The sequence below is a fragment of the Oncorhynchus keta genome, chromosome 21, assembly GCF_023373465.1.
Source record: "Oncorhynchus keta strain PuntledgeMale-10-30-2019 chromosome 21, Oket_V2, whole genome shotgun sequence".
Lineage (NCBI taxonomy): Eukaryota > Metazoa > Chordata > Actinopteri > Salmoniformes > Salmonidae > Oncorhynchus > Oncorhynchus keta.
Window position 1 is genome coordinate 48,842,453 of NC_068441.1, and position 18,676 is coordinate 48,861,128.

General features: G+C 54.1%; 1 protein-coding gene across 1 annotated transcript in view; it reads right to left on the bottom strand.

Annotated features, from left to right (window-relative positions):
* Nucleotides 1–18,676, bottom strand: part of LOC118379680 (glutamate receptor-interacting protein 2-like) — a 186,102-nt gene that overhangs the window by 111,522 nt on the left and 55,904 nt on the right. Inside the window, exon 8 of the mRNA XM_052474577.1 lies at nucleotides 832–1,001. Within this exon, the coding sequence (XP_052330537.1) occupies nucleotides 832–1,001 (170 nt within the window). The remainder of the gene's footprint in view (nucleotides 1–831; nucleotides 1,002–18,676) is intronic.

Sequence of the window (18,676 nt, forward strand, 5' to 3'; positions counted from 1 at the left end):
ACTATCATTTTAGGTTCCAAAAGTCCTCACAAGGCTAGTAAAACAAGGGAAACTCTGACAAGTGTGGATATTTTGCAGGTCACCAATAGGAACAATACTATATTAGGCTCAGGGGTTAGGCTGACAGTTAGGGCTACAATTAGGGTTTGGGGTTAGGGGTTAGGTTTAGGAGTTTGGGGTTAAGATTAGGGTTAAGGGTAGGGTTAGTTTTAGGGTTAGGGACTAGGGGTTAAGGTTAGGGTTAAGGGTAGGGTTAGTTTTAGGGTTAGGGGTTAGTTTTGGGGTTAGGGGTGAGGTTTAGGGTTAGGAGGGGTTAGGTTTAGGGTTAGGAGTTTGGGGTTAAGGTTAGGGTTAAGGTTAGGGTTACGGGTAGGATTAGGTTTAGTGGTTAGTTTTAGGGTTAGGGTTAGGGGTTAGTTTTAGGGTTAGGTGTTAGTTTTAGGGTTAGGGGTTAGTTTTAGGGTTAGGTGTTAGTTTTAGGGTTAGGGGTTAGTTTTAGGGTTAGGGGTTAGTTTTAGGGTTAGGGGTTAGTTTTAGGTTTAGGGTTAGGGTTAAGGGTTAGTTTTAGGGTTAGGGGTTAGTTTTAGGGTTAGGGGTTAGGGTTAGAGGTTAGTTTTAGGGTTAAGGGTTAGGGTTAGGGTTAGAGGTTAGTTTTAGGGTTAGGTGTTAGTTTTAGGGTTAGGGTTAGAGGTTAGTTTTAGGGTTAGGGGTTAGGGTTAGAGGTTAGTTTTAGGGTTAGGGTTAGAGGTTAGTTGTAGGGTTAGGGGTTAGGGAAAATAGTGTTTTCTTTGCTCCCCACTTGGACAGTAAAATCAACGTGTCCTCACTCACCAGTGTCCTGGGGTTTGCTGGGCAGTCTGCTGTGGTGGGCGGGGAGGATCTCAAGCTTGGCCTGGTCTGAGGTGCTGGCTAATAGCTGTGTGGCCTCCAGGACTGAACAGTGCTCCGTGCTGGTCCCATCGATGGACAGGATGTGGTCTCCTATATGGAGGGCTCCACTCCTGATACACAGGGAGGAAGGTGGTGGTGGTGGGGGGTGGTGGGGTGGGGGGGTGGGCGAATGTGGGAAGAGAGAGACAGAGAGCGAGGTGGGGAGGAGTAAGAGGGAGACAGAGAGAGGAGGGTGAGGGGGGGGGGGGGTGAGAGTGGGGAGAGAGAAAGAGATTCACAAAGAATTTGAAAACAAACTCAACTTTGATAAACTCCCATATCTACTGGGTGAAATTCCACAGTGTGCCATCACAGCAGCAGGATTTGTGACCTGTTGCCACGAGAAAAGGTCAACCAGTGAAGAACAAACAACATTGTAAACACATATTTATGTTAATTTATTTTCCCTTTTGTACTTTAACCATTTGCACATTCTTACAACAAAGCAAAAACACATAATGACATTTGAAATGCCTTTTATTCTTTTGGAACTTCTGTGAGTGTAATATTTACTGTTCATTGTTTATTTCTCTTTTGTATATTATCTATTTCACTTGCTTTGGCGATGTTAACATATTTTACCCATGGCAATAAAGCCCCTTGAGTTGAATTGAGTTGATAGATAGATAGAGAGAGAGAGAGAGACAGACAGAGAGACCTCCTGCCCAATGTATGACCATATTAGAGACACATATTTCCTTCAGATTACACAGACCCACAAAGAATTAGAAAACAAACCCAATTTTGATAAACTCCCATATCTACTGGGTGAAATTCCACAGTGTGCCATCACAGCAGCAAGATTTGTGACCTGTTGCCACGAGAAAAGGGCAACCAGTGAAGAACAAACACCATTGTAAATACAACCCATATTTATGCTTATTTATTTTCCCTTGTGTACTTTAACTATTTGTTCATTGTTAAAACACTGTATATATATAATCTGACATATGGATTGTCTTTATTGTTTTGAAACTTCTGTATGTGTAATGTTTACTGTTAATTTTTACAGTTTATTTAACTTTATATACTCACTTTATATATGATCTACGTCACTTGCTTTGGCAATGTTAACACATGTTTCCCATGCCAATAAAGCCCTTGAATTGAATTGAATTGAATTGAGAGAGAGAGAGAGAGAGAGAGTGTTGATCTGTGATAGGGAGACTGTCGATCTGTGATAGGGAGACTGCTGATCTGTGACCGGGAGACTGTTGATCTGTGACAGAGAGAGGTGTTGATCTGTGATAGGGAGACTGTTGATCTGTGATAGGGAGACTGTTGATCTGTGACCGGGAGATTGTTGATCTGTGACAGGGAGACTGTCGATCTGTGATAGGGAGACTGTTGATCTGTGATAGTGAGACTGTTGATCTGTGATAGGGAGACTGTTGATCTGTGATAGGGAGACTGTTGATCTGTGATAGGGAGACTGTCGATCTGTGATAGGGAGACTGTTGATCTGTGATAGTGAGACTGTTGATCTGTGACCGGGAGACTGTTGATCTGTGACAGGGAGACTGTTGATCTGTGATAGGGAGACTGTTGATCTGTGACCGGGAGACTGTTGATCTGTGACAGGGAGACTGTCGATCTGTGATAGGGAGACTGTTGATCTGTGATAGGGAGACTGTTGATCTGTGATAGGGAGACTGTTGATCTGTGATAGGGAGACTGTTGATCTGTGATAGGGAGACTGTTGATCTGTGATAGGGAGACTGTTGATCTGTGATAGGGAGACTGTTGATCTGTGATAGGGAGACTGTTGATCTGTGATAGGGAGACTGTTGATCTGTGATAGGGAGACTGTTGATCTGTGATAGGGAGACTGTTGATCTGTGACCGGGAGACTGTTGATCTGTGATAGGGAGACTGTCGATCTGTGATAGGGAGACTGTTGATCTGTGATAGTGAGACTGTTGATCTGTGATAGGGAGACTGTTGATCTGTGACAGGGAGACTGTTGATCTGTGATAGGGAGACTGTTGATCTGTGATAGGGAGACTGTTGATCTGTGATAGGGAGACTGTTGATATGTGATAGGGAGACTGTTGATCTGTGATAGGGAGACTGTTGATCTGTGATAGGGAGACTGTTGATCTGTGATAGGGAGACTGTTGATCTATGATAGGGAGACTGTTGATCTATGATAGGGAGACTGTTGATCTGTTTGTCAGATTGTGGATGCAGTAAGAAGAGCGTGTTTCACCTGTCCACCACACTAGCTGTGGGTTTGACAACTCACCTGTCCACCACACTAGCTGTGGGTCTGTCAACTCACCTGTCCACCACACTAGCTGTGGGTTTGACAACTCACCTGTCCACCACACTAGCTGTGGGTTTGACAACTCACCTGTCCACCACACTAGCTGTGGGTCTGTCAACTCACCTGTCCACCACACTAGCTGTGGGTTTGACAACTCACCTGTCCACCACACTAGCTGTGGGTTTGACAACTCACCTGTCCATCACACTAGCTGTGGGTCTGTCAGCTCACCTGTCCACCACACTAGCTGTGGGTCTGACAGCTCACCTGTCCACCACACTAGCTGTAGGTTTGACAACCCACCTGTCCACCACACTAGCTGTGGGTCTGTCAGGTCACCTGTCCACCACACTAGCTGTGGGTCTGACAGCTCACCTGTCCACCACACTAGCTGTGGGTTTGACAACTCACCTGTCCACCACACTAGCTGTGGGTCTGTCAGCTCACCTGTCTACCACACTAGCTGTGGGTCTGTCAGCTCACCTGTCTACCACACTAGCTGTGGGTCTGTCAGCTCACCTGTCCACCACTCTAGCTGTGGGTCTGTCAGCTCACCTGTCCACCACACTAGCTGTGGGTCTGTCTGCTCACCTGTCCACCACACTAGCTGTGGGTCTGTCAGCTCACCTGTCCACCACACTAGCTGTGGGTCTGTCAGCTCACCTGTCCACCACACTAGCTGTGGGTCTGTCAGCTCACCTGTCCACCACACTAGCTGTGGGTCTGTCAGCTCACCTGTCCAGCACACTAGCTGTGGGTCTGTCTGCTCACCTGTCCACCACACTAGCTGTGGGTTTGACAACTCACCTGTCCACCACACTAGCTGTGGGTCTGTCAACTCACCTGTCCACCACACTAGCTGTGGGTTTGACAACTCACCTGTCCACCACACTAGCTGTGGGTTTGACAACTCACCTGTCCACCACACTAGCTGTGGGTCTGTCAACTCACCTGTCCACCACACTAGCTGTGGGTTTGACAACTCACCTGTCCACCACACTAGCTGTGGGTTTGACAACTCACCTGTCCATCACACTAGCTGTGGGTCTGACAGCTCACCTGTCCACCACACTAGCTGTAGGTTTGACAACCCACCTGTCCACCACACTAGCTGTGGGTCTGTCAGGTCACCTGTCCACCACACTAGCTGTGGGTCTGACAGCTCACCTGTCCACCACACTAGCTGTGGGTTTGACAACTCACCTGTCCACCACACTAGCTGTGGGTCTGTCAGCTCACCTGTCCACCACACTAGCTGTGGGTCTGTCAGCTCACCTGTCTACCACACTAGCTGTGGGTCTGTCAGCTCACCTGTCTACCACACTAGCTGTGGGTCTGTCAGCTCACCTGTCCACCACTCTAGCTGTGGGTCTGTCAGCTCACCTGTCCACCACACTAGCTGTGGGTCTGTCAGCTCACCTGTCCACCACACTAGCTGTGGGTCTGTCTGCACACCTGTCCACCACACTAGCTGTAGGTTTGACAACCCACCTGTCCACCACACTAGCTGTGGGTCTGTCAGGTCACCTGTCCACCACACTAGCTGTGGGTCTGACAGCTCACCTGTCCACCACACTAGCTGTGGGTCTGTCAGCTCACCTGTCCACCACTCTAGCTGTGGGTCTGTCAGCTCACCTGTCCACCACACTAGCTGTGGGTCTGTCTGCTCACCTGTCCACCACACTAGCTGTGGGTCTGTCAGCTCACCTGTCCACCACACTAGCTGTGGGTCTGTCAGCTCACCTGTCCACCACACTAGCTGTGGGTCTGTCAGCTCACCTGTCCACCACACTAGCTGTGGGTCTGTCAGCTCACCTGTCCAGCACACTAGCTGTGGGTCTGTCTGCTCACCTGTCCACCACACTAGCTGTGGGTCTGTCAGCTCACCTGTCCACCACACTAGCTGTGGGTTTGACAACTCACCTGTCCACCACACTAGCTGTGGGTCTGTCAGCTCACCTGTCCACCACACTAGCTGTGGGTCTGTCAGCTCACCTGTCCTCCACACTAGCTGTGGGTCTGTCAACTCACCTGTCCACCACTCTAGCTGTGGGTCTGTCTGCTCACCTGTCCACCACACTAGCTGTGGGTCTGTCAGCTCACCTGTCCACCACACTAGCTGTGGGTCTGTCTGCACACCTGTCCACCACACTAGCTGTGGGTCTGTCTGCTCACCTGTCCACCACTCTAGCTGTGGGTCTGTCTGCTCACCTGTCCACCACTCTAGCTGTGGGTCTGTCAGCTCACCTGTCCACCACACTAGCTGTGGGTATGTCAGCTCACCTGTCCACCACACTAGCTGTGGGTCTGTCAGCTCACCTGTCCACCACACTAGCTGTGGGTCTGTCAGCTCACCTGTCCACCACACTAGCTGTGGGTCTGTCAGCTCACCTGTCCACCACACTAGCTGTGGGTCTGTCAGCTCACCTGTCCACCACTCTAGCTGTGGGTCTGTCAGCTCACCTGTCCACCACACTAGCTGTGGGTCTGTCAGCTCACCTGTCCACCACACTAGCTGTGGGTCTGTCATATCACCTGTCCACCACTCTAGCTGTGGGTCTGTCATCTCACCTGTCCACCACTCTAGCTGTGGGTCTGTCAGCTCACCTGTCCACCACACTAGCTGTGGGTTTGACAACTCACCTGTCCACCACACTAGCTGTGGGTCTGTCAGCTCACCTGTCCACCACACTAGCTGTGGGTCTGTCAGCTCACCTGTCCACCACACTAGCTGTGGGTCTGTCAGCTCACCTGTCCACCACTCTAGCTGTGGGTCTGTCAGCTCACCTGTCCACCACTCTAGCTGTGGGTCTGTCAGCTCACATGTCCACCACACTAGCTGTGGGTTTGACAACTCACCTGTCCACCACACTAGCTGTGGGTCTGTCAACACACCTGTCCACCACTCTAGCTGTGGGTCTGTCTGCTCACCTGTCCACCACACTAGCTGTGGGTCTGTCAGCTCACCTGTCCACCACACTAGCTGTGGGTCTGTCAGCTCACCTGTCCACCACACTAGCTGTGGGTCTGTCAGCTCACCTGTCCACCACATTAGCTGTGGGTCTGTCAACTCACCTGTCCACCACTCTAGCTGTGGGTCTGTCTGCTCACCTGTCCACCACACTAGCTGTGGGTCTGTCTGCTCACCTGTCCACCACTCTAGCTGTGGGTCTGTCTGCTCACCTGTCCACCACTCTAGCTGTGGGTCTGTCAGCTCACCTGTCCACCACACTAGCTGTGGGTCTGTCAGCTCACCTGTACACCACACTAGCTGTGGGTCTGTCAGCTCACCTGTCCACCACACTATCTGTGGGTCTGTCAGCTCACCTGTCCACCACTCTAGCTGTGGGTCTGTCAGCTCACCTGTCCACCACACTAGCTGTGGGTCTGTCAGCTCACCTGTCCACCACACTAGCTGTGGGTCTGTCAGCTCACCTGTCCACCACTCTAGCTGTGGGTCTGTCAGCTCACCTGTCCACCACACTAGCTGTGGGTCTGTCAGCTCACCTGTCCACCACACTAGCTGTGGGTCTGTCAGCTCACCTGTCCACCACACTAGCTGTGGGTCTGTCAGCTCACCTGTCCACCACACTAGCTGTGGGTCTGTCAGCTCACCTGTCCACCACACTAGCTGTGGGTCTGTCAGCTCACCTGTCCACCACACTAGCTGTGGGTCTGTCAGCTCACCTGTCCACCACACTAGCTGTGGGTCTGTCAGCTCACCTGTCCACCACACTAGCTGTGGGTCTGTCAGCTCACCTGTCCACCACTCTAGCTGTGGGTCTGTCAGCTCACCTGTCCACCACACTAGCTGTGGGTCTGTCAGCTCACCTGTCCACCACACTAGCTGTGGGTCTGTCAGCTCACCTGTCCACCACACTAGCTGTGGGTCTGTCAGCTCACCTGTCCACCACACTAGCTGTGGGTCTGTCAGCTCACCTGTCCACCACACTAGCTGTGGGTCTGTCAGCTCACCTGTCCACCACTCTAGCTATGGGTCTGTCAGCTCACCTGTCCACCACACTAGCTGTGGGTCTGTCAGCTCACCTGTCCACCACACTAGCTGTGGGTCTGTCAGCTCACCTGTCCACCACTCTAGCTGTGGGTCTGTCAGCTCACCTGTCCACCACAATAGCTGTGGGTCTGTCAGCTCACCTGTCCACCACACTAGCTGTGGGTCTGTCAGCTCACCTGTCCACCACTCTAGCTGTGGGTCTGTCAGCTCACCTGTCCACCACACTAGCTGTGGGTCTGTCAGCTCACCTGTCCACCACACTAGCTGTGGGTCTGTCAGCTCACCTGTCCACCACTCTAGCTGTGGGTCTGTCAACACCTGTCCACCACACTAGCTGTGGGTCTGTCAGCTCACCTGTCCACCACACTAGCTGTGGGTCTGTCAGCTCACCTGTCCACCACACTAGCTGTGGGTCTGTCAGCTCACCTGTCCACCACACTAGCTGTGGGTCTGTCAGCTCACCTGTCCACCACACTAGCTGTGGGTCTGTCAGCTCACCTGTCCACCACACTAGCTGTGGGTCTGTCAGCTCACCACTCTGTGTGGGTCTGTCACCCTGTCCACCACACTAGCTGTGGGTCTGTCAGCTCACCTGTCCACCACACTAGCTGTGGGTCTGTCAGCTCACCTGTCCACCACACTAGCTGTGGGTCTGTCAGCTCACCTGTCCACCACACTAGCTGTGGGTCTGTCAGCTCACCTGTCCACCACACTAGCTGTGGGTCCACACTAGCTGTCAGCTCACCTGTCCACCACACTAGCTGTGGGTCTGTCAGCTCACCTGTCCACCACACTAGCTGTGGGTCTGTCAGCTCACCTGTCCACCACACTAGCTGTGGGTCTGTCAGCTCACCTGTCCACCACACTAGCACCACACTAGCTGTGGGTCTGTCACTCACCTGTCTCCACACTAGCTGTGGGTCTGTCACACCTGTCCACCACACTAGCTGTGGGTCTGTCAGCTCACCTGTCCACCACACTAGCTGTGGGTCTGTCAGCTCACCTGTCCACCACACTAGCTGTGGGTCTGTCAGCTCACCTGTCCACCACACTAGCTGTGGGTCTGTCTGCTCACCTGTCCACCACTCTAGCTGTGGGTCTGTCAGCTCACCTGTCCACCACACTAGCTGTGGGTCTGTCAGCTCACCTGTCCACCACACTAGCTGTGGGTCTGTCAGCTCACCTGTCCACCACACTAGCTGTGGGTCTGTCAGCTCACCTGCCTACCACTCTAGCTGTGGGTCTGTCAGCTCACCTGTCCACCACACTAGCTGTGGGTCTGTCAGCTCACCTGTCCACCACACTAGCTGTGGGTCTGTCAGCTCACCTGTCCACCACTCTAGCTGTGGGTCTGTCAGCTCACCTGTCCACCACACTAGCTGTGGGTCTGTCAGCTCACCTGTCCACCACACTAGCTGTGGGTCTGTCAGCTCACCTGTCCACCACACTAGCTGTGGGTCTGTCAGCTCACCTGTCCACCACACTAGCTGTGGGTCTGTCAGCTCACCTGTCCACCACACTAGCTGTGGGTCTGTCAGCTCACCTGTCCACCACACTAGCTGTGGGTCTGTCAGCTCACCTGTCCACCACACAAGCTGTGGGTCTGTCAGCTCACCTGTCCACCACACTAGCTGTGGGTCTGTCAGCTCACCTGTCCACCACACTAGCTGTGGGTCTGTCAGCTCACCTGTCCACCACTCTAGCTGTGGGTCTGTCAGCTCACCTGTCCACCACACTAGCTGTGGGTCTGTCAGCTCACCTGTCCACCACACTAGCTGTGGGTCTGTCAGCTCACCTGTCCACCACACTAGCTGTGGGTCTGTCAGCTCACCTGTCCACCACACTAGCTGTGGGTCTGTCAGCTCACCTGTCCACCACACTAGCTGTGGGTCTGTCACCACTGTCAAGCTCACCTGTCCACCACACTAGCTGTGGGTCTGTCAGCTCACCTGTCCACCACACTAGCTGTGGGTCTGTCAGCTCACCTGTCCACCACACTAGCTGTGGGTCTGTCAGCTCACCTGTCCACCACTCTAGCTGTGGGTCTGTCAGCTCACCTGTCCACCACACTAGCTGTGGGTCTGTCAGCTCACCTGTCCACCACACTAGCTGTGGGTCTGTCAGCTCACCTGTCCACCACACTAGCTGTGGGTCTGTCAGCTCACCTGTCCACCACACTAGCTGTGGGTCTGTCAGCTCTCCACCACACTAGCTGTGGGTCTGTCACTCACCTGTCCACCACACTAGCTGTGGGTCTGTCAGCTCACCTGTCCACCACACTAGCTGTGGGTCTGTCAGCTCACCTGTCCACCACACTAGCTGTGGGTCTGTCAGCTCACCTGTCCACCACACTAGCTGTGGGTCTGTCAGCTCACCTGTCCACCACACTAGCTGTGGGTCTGTCAGCTCACCTGTCCACCACACTAGCTGTGGGTCTGTCAGCTCACCTGTCCACCACACTAGCTGTGGGTCTGTCAGCTCACCTGTCCACCACACTAGCTGTGGGTCTGTCAGCTCACCTGTCCACCACACTAGCTGTGGGTCTGTCAGCTCACCTGTCCACCACACTAGCTGTGGGTCTGTCAGCTCACCTGTCCACCACACTAGCTGTGGGTCTGTCAGCTCACCTGTCCACCACACTAGCTGTGGGTCTGTCAGCTCACCTGTCCACCACACTAGCTGTGGGTCTGTCAGCTCACCTGTCCACCACACTAGCTGTGGGTCTGTCAGCTCACCTGTCCACCACACTAGCTGTGGGTCTGTCAGCTCACCTGTCCACCACACTAGCTGTGGGTCTGTCAGCTCACCTGTCCACCACACTAGCTGTGGGTCTGTCAGCTCACCTGTCCACCACACTAGCTGTGGGTCTGTCAGCTCACCTGTCCACCACTAGCTGTGGGTCTGTCAGCTCACCTGTCCACCACACTAGCTGTGGGTCTGTCAGCTCACCTGTCCACCACACTAGCTGTGGGTCTGTCAGCTCACCTGTCCACCACACTAGCTGTGGGTCTGTCAGCTCACCTGTCCACCACACTAGCTGTGGGTCTGTCAGCTCACCTGTCCACCACACTAGCTGTGGGTCTGTCAGCTCACCTGTCCACCACACTAGCTGTGGGTCTGTCAGCTCACCTGTCCACCACACTAGCTGTGGGTCTGTCAGCTCACCTGTCCACCACACTAGCTGTGGGTCTGTCAGCTCACCTGTCCACCACACTAGCTGTGGGTCTGTCAGCTCACCTGTCCACCACACTAGCTGTGGGTCTGTCAGCTCACCTGTCCACCACACTAGCTGTGGGTCTGTCAGCTCACCTGTCCACCACACTAGCTGTGGGTCTGTCAACTCACCTGTCCACCACTGGCTGTGGGTCTGTCAGCTCACCTGTCCACCACACTAGCTGTGGGTCTGTCAGCTCACCTGTCCACCACACTAGCTGTGGGTCTGTCAACTCACCTGTCCACCACTCTAGCTGTGGGTCTGTCAGCTCACCTGTCCACCACACTAGCTGTGGGTCTGTCAGCTCACCTGTCCACCACACTAGCTGTGGGTCTGTCAGCTCACCTGTCCACCACACTAGCTGTGGGTCTGTCAGCTCACCTGTCCACCACACTAGCTGTGGGTCTGTCAGCTCACCTGTCCACCACACTAGCTGTGGGTCTGTCAGCTCACCTGTCCACCACACTAGCTGTGGGTCTGTCAGCTCACCTGTCCACCACACTAGCTGTGGGTCTGTCAGCTCACCTGTCCACCACACTAGCTGTGGGTCTGTCAGCTCACCTGTCCACCACACTAGCTGTGGGTCTGTCAGCTCACCTGTCCACCACACTAGCTGTGGGTCTGTCAGCTCACCTGTCCACCACACTAGCTGTGGGTCTGTCAGCTCACCTGTCCACCACACTAGCTGTGGGTCTGTCAGCTCACCTGTCCACCACTCTAGCTGTGGGTCTGTCAGCTCACCTGTCCACCACACTAGCTGTGGGTCTGTCAGCTCACCTGTCCACCACACTAGCTGTGGGTCTGTCAGCTCACCTGTCCACCACTCTAGCTGTGGGTCTGTCAGCTCACCTGTCCACCACACTAGCTGTGGGTCTGTCAGCTCACCTGTCCACCACACTAGCTGTGGGTCTGTCAGCTCACCTGTCTACCACTCTAGCTGTGGGTCTGTCAGCTCACCTGTCCACCACACTAGCTGTGGGTCTGTCAGCTCACCTGTCCACCACTCTAGCTGTGGGTCTGTCAGCTCACCTGTCCACCACACTAGCTGTGGGTCTGTCAGCTCACCTGTCCACCACACTTGCTGTGGGTCTGTCAGCTCACCTGTCCACCACACTAGCTGTGGGTCTGTCAGCTTACCTGTCCACCACACTAGCTGTGGGTCTGTCTGCTCACCTGTCCACCACACTAGCTGTGGGTCTGTCTGCTCACCTGTCCACCACACTAGCTGTGGGTCTGTCAGCTCACCTGTCCACCACACTAGCTGTGGGTCTCTCAGCTCACCTGTCCACCACACTAGCTGTGGGTCTGTCAGCTCACCTGTCCACCACACTAGCTGTGGGTCTGTCTGCTCACCTGTCCACCACACTAGCTGTGGGTCTGTCAGCTCACCTGTCCACCACTCTAGCTGTGGGTCTGCCAGCTCACCTGTCCACCACACTAGCTGTGGGTCTGTAAGCTCACCTGTCCACCACACTAGCTGTGGGTCTGTTAACTCACCTGTCCACCACTCTAGCTGTGGGTCTGTCAGCTCACCTGTCCACCACACTAGCTGTGGGTCTGTCAGCTGTCCACCACTCTAGCTGTGGGTCTGTCAGCTCACCTGTCCACCACACTAGCTGTGGGTCTGTTAACTCACCTGTCCACCACACTAGCTGTGGGTCTGTTAACTCACCTGTCCACCACTCTAGCTGTGGGTCTGTCAGCTCACCTGTCCACCACTCTAGCTGTGGGTCTGTCAGCTCACCTGTCCACCACACTAGCTGTGGGTCTGTTAACTCACCTGTCCACCACTGTAGCTGTGGGTCTGTCTGCTCACCTGTCCACCACACTAGCTGTGGGTCTGTCAGCTCACCTGTCCACCACACTAGCTGTGGGTCTGTCAGCTCACCTGTCCACCACACTAGCTGTGGGTCTGTCAGTCACCTGTCCACCACACTAGCTGTGGGTCTGTCAGCTCACCTGTCCACCACACTACCTGTGGGTCTGTCAGATCACCTGTCCACCACTCTAGCTGTGGGTCTGTTAAACTCACCTGTCCACCACTCTAGCTGTGGGTCTGTCTGCTCACCTGTCCACCACACTAGCTGTGGGTCTGTCAGCTCACCTGTCCACCACACTAGCTGTGGGTCTGTCAACTCACCTGTCCACCACACTAGCTGTGGGTCTGTCAGCTCACCTGTCCACCACACTAGCTGTGGGTCTGTCAGCTCACCTGTCCACCACACTAGCTGTGGGTCTGTCAGCTCACCTGTCCACCACACTAGCTGTGGGTCTGTTAACTCACCTGTCCACCACACTACCTGTGGGTCTGTCTCCTCACCTGTCCACCACACTACCTGTGGGTCTGTTAACTCACCTGTCCACCACACTACCTGTGGGTCTGTCTCCGCACCTGTCCACCACACTACCTGTGGGTTTGTTAACTCACCTGTCCACCACACTACCTGTGGGTCTGTCTCCTCACCTGTCCACCACACTACCTGTGGGTCTGTTAACTCACCTGTCCACCACACTACCTGTGGGTCTGTCTCCTCACCTGTCCACCACACTACCTGTGGGTCTGTTAACTCACCTGTCCACCACACTACCTGTGGGTCTGTCTCCTCACCTGTCCACCACACTACCTGTGGGTCTGTCTCCTCACCTGTCCACCACACTAGCTGTGGGTCTGTTAACTCACCTGTCCACCACACTAGCTGTGGGTCTGTTAACTCACCTGTCCACCACACTAGCTGTGGGTCTGTTAACTCACCTGTCCACCACACTAGCTGTGGGTCTGTCTCCTCACCTGTCACCACACTAGCTGTGGGTCTGTTAACTCACCTGTCTACCACACTACCTGTGGGTCTGTTAACTCACCTGTCCACCACACTAGCTGTGGGTCTGTCTCCTCACCTGTCCACCACACTAGCTGTGGGTCTGTTAACTCACCTGTCTACCACACACTGTGGGTCTGTCTCCTCAGCCACCACACTACCTGTGGGTCTGTTAACTCACCTGTCCACCACACCAGCTGTGGGTCTGTTAACTCACCTGTCCACCACACTAGCTGTGGGTCTGTTAACTCACCTGTCCACCACACTAGCTGTGGGTCTGTCAGCTCACCTGTCTACCACACTAGCTGTGGGTCTGTCAGCTCACCTGTCCACCACACTAGCTGTGGGTCTGTTAACTCACCTGTCCACCACACTAGCTGTGGGTCTGTTAACTCACCTGTCCACCACACTAGCTGTGGGTCTGTTAACTCACCTGTCTACCACACTACCTGTGGGTCTGTCTCCTCACCTACCGTCCACCACACTACCTGTGGGTCTGTTAACTCACCTGTCCACCACACTAGCTGTGGGTCTGTTAACTCACCTGTCCACCACACTAGCTGTGGGTCTGTTAACTCACCTGTCCACCACACTAGCTGTGGGTCTGTTAACTCACCTGTCTACCACACTACCTGTGGGTCTGTCTCCTCACCTGTCCACCACACTACCTGTGGGTCTGTTAACTCACCTGTCTACCACACTAGCTGTGGGTCTGTCATCTCACCTGTCCACCACACTAGCTGTGGGTCTGTTAACTCACCTGTCCACCACACTACCTGTGGGTCTGTTAACTCACCTGTCCACCACACTACCTGTGGGTCTGTCTCCTCACCTGTCCACCACACTACCTGTGGGTTTGTTAACTCACCTGTCCACCACACTAGCTGTGGGTCTGTTAACTCACCTGTCCACCACACTAGCTGTGGGTCTGTTAACTCACCTGTCACCACTAGCTGTGGGTCTGTCTAACTGTCACCTGTCTACCACACTAGCTGTTGGTCTGTCTCTCACCTGTCCACCACACTAGCTGTGGGTCTGTTAACTCACCTGTCTACCACACTACCTGTGGGTCTGTTAACTCACCTGTCCACCACACTAGCTGTGGGTCTGTCTCCTCACCTGTCCACCACACTAGCTGTGGGTCTGTTAACTCACCTGTCTACCACACTACCTGTGGGTCTGTCTCCTCACCTGTCCACCACACTACCTGTGGGTCTGTTAACTCACCTGACCACCACACTAGCTGTGGGTCTGTTAACTCACCTGTCCACCACACTAGCTGTGGGTCTGTTAACTCACCTGTCTACCACACTACCTGTGGGTCTGTCTCCTCACCTGTCCACCACACTACCTGTGGGTCTGTTAACTCACCTGTCTACCACACTAGCTGTGGGTCTGTCAGCTCACCTGTCCACCACACTAGCTGTGGGTCTGTTAACTCACCTGTCCACCACACTAGCTGTGGGTCTGTTAACTCACCTGTCCACCACACTAGCTGTGGGTCTGTTAACTCACCTGTCTACCACACTACCTGTGGGTCTGTCTCCTCACCTGTCCACCACACTACCTGTGGGTCTGTTAACTCACCTGTCCACCACACTAGCTGTGGGTCTGTTAACTCACCTGTCCACCACACTAGCTGTGGGTCTGTTAACTCACCTGTCCACCACACTAGCTGTGGGTCTGTTAACTCACCTGTCCACCACACTACCTGTGGGTCTGTTAACTCACCTGTCCACCACTCTACCTGTGGGTCTGTTAACTCACCTGTCCACCACACTAGCTGTGGGTCTGTTAACTCACCTGTCCACCACTAGCTGTGGGTCTGTTAACTCACCTGTCCACCTCACTACCTGTGGGTCTGTTAACTCACCTGTCCACCACACTACCTGTGGGTCTGTTAACTCACCTGTCCACCACACTACCTGTGGGTCTGTTAACTCACCTGTCCACCACACTACCTGTGGGTCTGTTAACTCACCTGTCCACCACACTACCTGTGGGTCTGTTAACTCACCTGTCCACCACACTAGCTGTGGGTCTGTTAACTCACCTGTCCACCACACTACCTGTGGGTCTGTTAACTCACCTGTCCACCACACTAGCTGTGGGTCTGTTAACTCACCTGTCCACCACTCTAGCTGTCGGTCTGTCTGCTCACCTGTCCACCACACTAGCTGTGGGTCTGTCAGCTCACCTGTCCACCACACTAGCTGTGGGTCTGTCAGCTCACCTGTCCACCACACTAGCTGTGGGTCTGTCAGCTCACCTGTCCACCACACTAGCTGTGGGTCTGTCAGCTCACCTGTCCACCACACTAGCTGTGGGTCTGTCAGCTCACCTGTCCACCACACTAGCTGTGGGCATGTTAACTCACCTGTCCACCACACTACCTGTGGGTCTGTTAACTCACCTGTCCACCACACTACCTGTGGGTCTGTCTCCTCACCTGTCCACCACACTACCTGTGGGTCTGTTAACTCACCTGTCCACCACACTACCTCTGGGTCTGTCTCCTCACCTGTCCACCACACTACCTGTGGGTCTGTTAACTCACCTGTCCACCACACTACCTGTGGGTCTGTCTCCTCACCTGTCCACCACACTACCTGTGGGTCTGTTAACTCACCTGTCCACCACACTAGCTGTGGGTGTGTTAACTCACCTGTCCACCACACTAGCTGTGGGTCTGTTAACTCACCTGTCCACCACACTAGCTGTGGGTCTGTTAACTCACCTGTCTACCACACTAGCTGTGGGTCTGTCTCCTCACCTGTCCACCACACTAGCTGTGGGTCTGTTAACTCACCTGTCTACCACACTACCTGTGGGTCTGTCTCCTCACCTGTCCACCACACTACCTGTGGGTCTGTTAACTCACCTGTCCACCACACTAGCTGTGGGTCTGTTAACTCACCTGTCCACCACACTAGCTGTGGGTCTGTTAACTCACCTGTCCACCACACTAGCTGTGGGTCTGTTAACTCACCTGTCTACCACACTAGCTGTGGGTCTGTTAACTCACCTGTCTACCACACTAGCTGTGGGTCTGTCAGCTCACCTGTCCACCACACAAGCTGTGGGTCTGTTAACTCACCTGGCCACCACACTAGCTGTGGGTCTGTTAACTCACCTGTCCACCACACTAGCTGTGGGTCTGTTAACTCACCTGTCTACCACACTACATGTGGGTCTGTCTCCTCACCTGTCCACCACACTACCTGTGGGTCTGTTAACTCACCTGTCTACCACACTACATGTGGGTCTGTCTCCTCACCTGTCCACCATACTAGCTGTGGGTCTGTCTGCTCACCTGTCCACCACACTAGCTGTGGGTCTGTCAGCTCCCCTGTCCACCACACTAGCTGTGGGTCTGTCAGCTCACCTGTCCACCACTCTAGCTGTGGGTCTGTCAGCTCACCTGTCCACCACACTAGCTGTGGGTCTGTTAACTCACCTGTCCACCACTCTAGCTGTGGGTCTGTCTGCTCACCTGTCCACCACACTAGCTGTGGGTCTGTCAGCTCACCTGTCCACCACACTAGCTGTGGGTCTGTCAGCTCACCTGTCCACCACACTAGCTGTGGGTCTGTCAGCTCACCTGTCCACCACACTAGCTGTGGGTCTGTCAGCTCACCTGTCCACCACACTAGCTGTGGGTCTGTCAGCTCACCTGTCCACCACACTAGCTGTGGGTCTGTTAACTCACCTGTCCACCACACTACCTGTGGGTCTGTCTCCTCACCTGTCCACCACACTACCTGTGGGTCTGTTAACTCACCTGTCCACCACACTACCTGTGGGTCTGTCTCCGCACCTGTCCACCACACTACCTGTGGGTTTGTTAACTCACCTGTCCACCACACTACCTGTGGGTCTGTCTCCTCACATGTCCACCACACTACCTGTGGGTCTGTTAACTCACCTGTCCACCACACTACCTGTGGGTCTGTCTCCTCACCTGTCCACCACACTACCTGTGGGTCTGTTAACTCACCTGTCCACCACACTACCTGTGGGTCTGTCTCCTCACCTGTCCACCACACTACCTGTGGGTCTGTCTCCTCACCTGTCCACCACACTAGCTGTGGGTCTGTTAACTCACCTGTCCACCACACTAGCTGTGGGTCTGTTAACTCACCTGTCCACCACACTAGCTGTGGGTCTGTTAACTCACCTGTCTACCACACTAGCTGTGGGTCTGTCTCCTCACCTGTCCACCACACTAGCTGTGGGTCTGTTAACTCACCTGTCTACCACACTACCTGTGGGTCTGTTAACTCACCTGTCCACCACACTAGCTGTGGGTCTGTCTCCTCACCTGTCCACCACACTAGCTGTGGGTCTGTTAACTCACCTGTCTACCACACTACCTGTGGGTCTGTCTCCTCACCTGTCCACCACACTACCTGTGGGTCTGTTAACTCACCTGTCCACCACACCAGCTGTGGGTCTGTTAACTCACCTGTCCACCACACTAGCTGTGGGTCTGTTAACTCACCTGTCCACCACACTAGCTGTGGGTCTGTTAACTCACCTGTCTACCACACTAGCTGTGGGTCTGTTAACTCACCTGTCTACCACACTAGCTGTTGGTCTGTCAGCTCACCTGTCCACCACACTAGCTGTGGGTCTGTTAACTCACCTGTCCACCACACTAGCTGTGGGTCTGTTAACTCACCTGTCCACCACACTAGCTGTGGGTCTGTTAACTCACCTGTCTACCACACTACCTGTGGGTCTGTCTCCTCACCTGTCCACCACACTACCTGTGGGTCTGTTAACTCACCTGTCCACCACACTAGCTGTGGGTCTGTTAACTCACCTGTCCACCACACTAGCTGTGGGTCTGTTAACTCACCTGTCCACCACACTAGCTGTGGGTCTGTTAACTCACCTGTCTACCACACTACCTGTGGGTCTGTCTCCTCACCTGTCCACCACACTACCTGTGGGTCTGTTAACTCACCTGTCTACCACACTAGCTGTGGGTCTGTCAGCTCACCTGTCCACCACACTAGCTGTGGGTCTGTTAACTCACCTGTCCACCACACTACCTGTGGGTCTGTTAACTCACCTGTCCACCACACTACCTGTGGGTCTGTCTCCTCACCTGTCCACCACACTACCTGTGGGTCTGTTAACTCACCTGTCCACCACACTAGCTGTGGGTCTGTTAACTCACCTGTCCACCACACTAGCTGTGGGTCTGTTAACTCACCTGTCCACCACACTAGCTGTGGGTCTGTTAACTCACCTGTCTACCACACTAGCTGTTGGTCTGTCTCCTCACCTGTCCACCACACTAGCTGTGGGTCTGTTAACTCACCTGTCTACCACACTACCTGTGGGTCTGTTAACTCACCTGTCCACCACACTAGCTGTGGGTCTGTCTCCTCACCTGTCCACCACACTAGCTGTGGGTCTGTTAACTC